At 37.3% G+C, this 5,087-nt stretch overlaps 1 protein-coding gene across 1 annotated transcript in view; it reads right to left on the bottom strand.

Annotated features, from left to right (window-relative positions):
* The window catches only part of LOC106877446 (SCO-spondin), a 28,737-nt gene extending 24,830 nt beyond the window's left edge, over window positions 1-3,907 (bottom strand). Inside the window, exons 1-2 of the mRNA XM_014926351.2 lie at window positions 3,644-3,907; window positions 1,723-1,921 (exon numbers count right to left, since the gene is read on the bottom strand). Coding sequence (XP_014781837.2) covers window positions 1,723-1,740 — 18 coding nt within the window. The 5' untranslated portion in view covers window positions 1,741-1,921; window positions 3,644-3,907. The remainder of the gene's footprint in view (window positions 1-1,722; window positions 1,922-3,643) is intronic.
* Between the last annotated feature and the right edge of the window lie 1,180 nt (window positions 3,908-5,087).

Raw genomic sequence — 5,087 nt, 5'->3', positions numbered from 1 at the left:
GGATCATCTAACCACGAAAAATATGAGAACATATTTTTTTTTTTTCGTGGTTAGATGATTCGGCATCTATTTCTAGCATATAGGAATCCACATTTGCTGGCCATTCCTCTTATTTTTGTATATATATATATATATATACACACACATACAGGGGTTGAGCAAAATAATTGGAACAATAGAAATTTAACTCCGATATTTCAATGAGCCATTATATTACGAATATCCATCCAAATTTCATTGTGAGTGTTTTTTATTTGTATTGCAGATGGTATTATTTATCTAATTTAATGATTATTTCTATCTCTTTTTCAGATCGTAGTATAAATTAAGCTAAGATGCGTGATCTCACTGAGTTTGAGAAAGGGCAAATTGTTGGAACTCGAAAGGCAGGAGTTCTGTCACCAAAACAGCTGAATTCCTTGGTTTTTTGAGAGCTACCATATCAAAGACTATGACTAAATTTGAGAAGCAGGGTAAAACCCTCCAGCAGGAGAAGTAACTCAGGCAGGATTTCGAAGCTCACTGAAAGAGATCGATGAGTATTGAATTGCATTGTGATGAAAAATCACCAGCCAACTGCCCCTAAAGTGATTGCAGAATTGAATCAACATCTGACTAGCCCAGTTTCGAGCAAAACTGTTTGTTGTGAGCTCAGTAAAGTGGGATATCAGGAAACCTCTGCTTTCTCAACAAAGCCTTCATAAAAGGCTGAACTTGTATAGAGATCACAAGGGCTGGTTGACAGACCAATGGAAGCAAGTAATATTCTCCAATGAGTCCAGTTTTTCTCTTTTCCCCATTGCAGGGCGAGTTTATGTGCGGAAGCAGCCTGGGGAAGCTGTTAATTCTGACTGCCTTCTTCCCATAGTGAAGCATGGAGGAGGGTCTGTGATGGTTTGGGTTGTCATTTCTTGGAATTCTGTTGGGCCAATTGTTGCCCTGCATGGTAGGATCAACAGCAATGATTATCTGAATATTTTGGGAAATCAAGTCCTTCCCATAGTCCTGACATTATTCCCTGATGGCGAGTGCAGCTTCTAAGATGAGAATGTTCCAATACACACATCTCATGTGGTTAAGAACTGGTATGAAGAGCATAGTAGTGAGCTACAACACATGGAGTGCCCCCACCCCTCAAACTTCAGATCTTAATATTATTGAGCATCTGTGGTGCATCTTGGAGTGACAAGTCAGAAGTCGTTACACTCCACCGTCATGTCTGCAATAGCTGGAGCAGGTTTTGAAGGAAGAATGGCTCAAGATTCCTCTCAATGAAGTCAGGAAGTTGTATGAATCAATTCCTAGACGCATCAAAGCTGTTCAGAAGGCTAAAAGAAGACCATATCCAAATTAAATAAATATTCATTGAATTTAACATGTGTTCTAACTATTTTGCCCAACCCCTGCATATCAGTTGTCTCTCTATGAAAATGAGTTATGTCAGTCACAAGTTGTTTACATTTTAACGAGTAACCTTCTAATACCATTATCAGTAGTTGTGATAAGAAAAGATAAGCAAATTTGAATGAACTGTTAAATATCTATGGAGCTTTCTACAGCAATACTAAATTTGTGTGGATAGGAGTTTGTGTACTTATCTATTCAGGAAGAAATTATAGCTTGTGCAACTAAACTATACAATGGAAACTATTCTTAGGCAAACAAAGAGAACAGCAGCTTCAAATTATACTAAATCCTCAAACAAATGAAGCCCATTCTTACATTTGGTCCAAGAACCATATTTTCAGGACAAGTACAGCCTGTGGTTGCTGAATTCTCTTTACAAGCCAAAGGTCGGATAAGAGAGAGGCAAGTCTTGAAACAACTGCTAGCATTGGTTCTCCACACTTGATTTTTTGGACAAATGACCTCTTCAATGCAGTGGCTTGATCTGCAGTTCCATTGACCTTTATTACAATAGCTATGATATTAAAAGCAATTGTAAGAGAAGATTAAATAAAACAAGTCATTAAAATACAAAACAATCATATGAACTAAACATTTTATTACATTAAAATAAACATAGGCGTAGGAGTGGCTGTGTGGTAAGTAACTTGCTTACTAACCACATGGTTCCGGGTTCAGTCCCACTGCTTGGCACCTTGGGCAAGTGTCTTCTACTATAGCCTCGGGCAGACCAAAGCCTTGTGAGTGGATTTGGTAGATGGAAACTGAAAGAAGCCCGTCGTATATATGTATATATATGTGTGTGTGTGTGTGTGTTTGTGTGTCTGTGTTTGTCCCCTAGCATTACTTGACAACCTTGCTGGTATGTGTATGTCCCCGTCACATAGCGGTTCGGCAAAAGAGACCGATAGAATAAGTACTAGGCTTACAAAGAATAAGTCCTGGGGTCGATTTGTTTGACTAAAAGCGGTGCTCCAGCATGGCCGCAGTCAAATGACTGAAAAGAGTAAAAGAGTAAAAGAGTAAAGAGTATATAATTCAATATATGTCTAGATATTAATTCAGTATCAATTAATATCTATATATAAGTAAGACAGTGAACTAGCAGAATTGTTAGCATGCTGGGAAAAAATGCCTAGCAGCGTTTTATCCCTCTTAACATTCAGGCAGGGCTGTTTGTTGTCACCGCTCCTGTTCCTCATTGTGCTGGACTGAGTCACCAGGATGGCCTATGCTACCTCCGGGAAAGGTATTCAGTGGACACTGATAGGTAAGCTGGAGGACTTGGACTATGCAGATGATCTCGCGCTACTGTCACATCGCCTGCAAGACATGCATGTCTTGCAGGCGATGTGACAGGTAGACCACCTGAGAGAAACTTCATGGTGAGTGGGATTGAGGATCAGCCAGGAAAGGACAAAAGTGCTGCATATCAACAAGCAGGGAGAGCCAATCACAATGGAGGGGCCACCTGTGGAGGACGTTAGTGAGTTTGTCTATCTTGGCAACAAGATCAGCAAATCAGGTGGATCAGACGAGGACATCACTGCAAGAAGTAAGAAGGCTTGGCAAGCCTTCGCTAATCTTCGACCAGTATGGAAGTCCACTGCCATCTCAACTCGAACTAAACTCCGCTTATTTAGTTCAAACGTAAAATCTGTGCTTTTGTATGGCTCTGAAACATGGAGAGCCACCTGCAGCAACTACAAGAAGATCCAGACCTTCATCAACAAATGTCTCCGGCAGATCCTCCATCTGAAGTGGTTCGACAGAGTGCCAAACACCGACCTGTGGGAAAGGGCCAACCAGGAGCCCATACATGTTCAGATTAGACAAAGGAAATGGAGATGGATTGGGTACACACGGCGGAAAGAACCATCTGGAAGAGGTTGGAATTCAAGACTGTACATGCTACCATCTGAGAGATGCATACAAGCTTATACAACAAACAATGCATGTATATGTGAACGTACAAGAGTATATATACTGTAAGATGATATCATCGTAGTTAGCTATTTACTACAGAGCACTGTGTATGGATTTTGATTCCTGATGTTATCTATTTTGTTTCATGAAAGTTGGGATGCAATTTAAATTTTGTGATGTCTGTTATTAAAATAGAATAGGACTGAGTTGAAAATAATTATACAAAACTATAAATTCTAATTTTGTAAGATAACATTTACATATCAAAGACAAATGAAGAGAAGATAATTAGAAATAAATGTATATATACCATTTGCCACAAGCTCTTCGTACACTTTCCCCAGCATTGAAATATTTCTGCGTCACTCGATCATAACAAGTACATTTTTTTGCTGGAACACATTGTTTTTTGGCATCAGAATATTTACCAGCTGGGCAACGGCAGCCAGGAATGCATTCATCAACACATTGGTCATTTGAGTATTGTTTATCATGGCAACTAATTTGACAACTTGAACCACATTCAGTGTATACTTCATGGGGGTTTTCACATTTTAAGGCTGCAACAGCATATCATTGAGATTGTATATATTTTTACAAATATTAATAAATTACTTCAGCTTAGAAATATATTTACATATAGTAAAGTACACACATACATATGAAACAAGTTAAAACGAAAGATGGAAAGAAGAAACAAATCTTAGGAAATAGAAAAGGTGAAATTAAACTTGAAACTCAAATCAAAATTGAAATAAAAATTAGATTTTAATTTAAATTGTTAAAAACTTCAGATTTAAGATAGAAGATTCATGCAAACCAACCCTGATATTTTATAGTTTATACAATCAAGGTTTTACTACTTCAAAATGTTCAATAATAAAGGAAAAAGGAAAAAAATTATATTGGACACAAATTCTCATATGTAACTATTATTTAAGTTAGAGAGTAAATGATATTCAATTGAATAATGTTATCAATATTCATGTGTGTGTTTCTATGCGTGTATACATATCATATGGTGGTTTTGTACAAAGCATTGAGAAATTTTAAAGCAAGTGTATATATTTAGTGCTCACGTGTTAAATGGTGGTGTTCTTGTAGTTATGTAAACAAGATTTGTCTTTGATCACTCAGTTTTCTGTCTTGTGTTTCAGAGTAAACATGATTACTCCACTGGCAGTGTGCCCCATGGAAGAACAAAGATCAGTGATCTGATTTATCTGGTCTAAAGGTGTGTTAGGGACTGAAATTCTTTGCAGACTTTCAGTACTATACGGGGACAGTGTTCTATCATGTAGAAGTGTGTATGAGGAGTTTAAAAATGGTCAGACAATCATGAAGAGGGAACAGGATACCCATCAACCTCTACCACTGATATAAAGGTTCAGCAAGCTTGAGAGATGGATCTGGTGACCACCGACGAGGTGGTATGTTCTATACAAATTAATCATGGTTCTGCAGACGAAATCATATATGACAATTTTTGCATCCATAAAGTCTGTGCAAGAAGGATGCTAAGACAGCTTTTGAAATCAAGATATCAGATTAACTGACATTCATTCTGCAACCTTTGCAGAGGTAAGACACTATTCTTATTCACTAAAATTATTTTCCTGTCATGCCTGTATTAATTTAGTGATCCTACTGTCTTAGAAGTATTTTGACTTCTATTTTTAGCAAAGTAGGTGCTTATGTAATACCCTAGTATACATAAATATATTTATATATATATATATATATATATATATATA

This window comes from Octopus bimaculoides, unplaced genomic scaffold, assembly GCF_001194135.2.
Source record: "Octopus bimaculoides isolate UCB-OBI-ISO-001 unplaced genomic scaffold, ASM119413v2 Scaffold_3603, whole genome shotgun sequence".
NCBI classification, from domain to species: domain Eukaryota; kingdom Metazoa; phylum Mollusca; class Cephalopoda; order Octopoda; family Octopodidae; genus Octopus; species Octopus bimaculoides.
The sequence above is the reverse complement of the archived record's forward strand: the minus strand, read 5'-3'. Positions and strand labels throughout refer to the sequence as shown.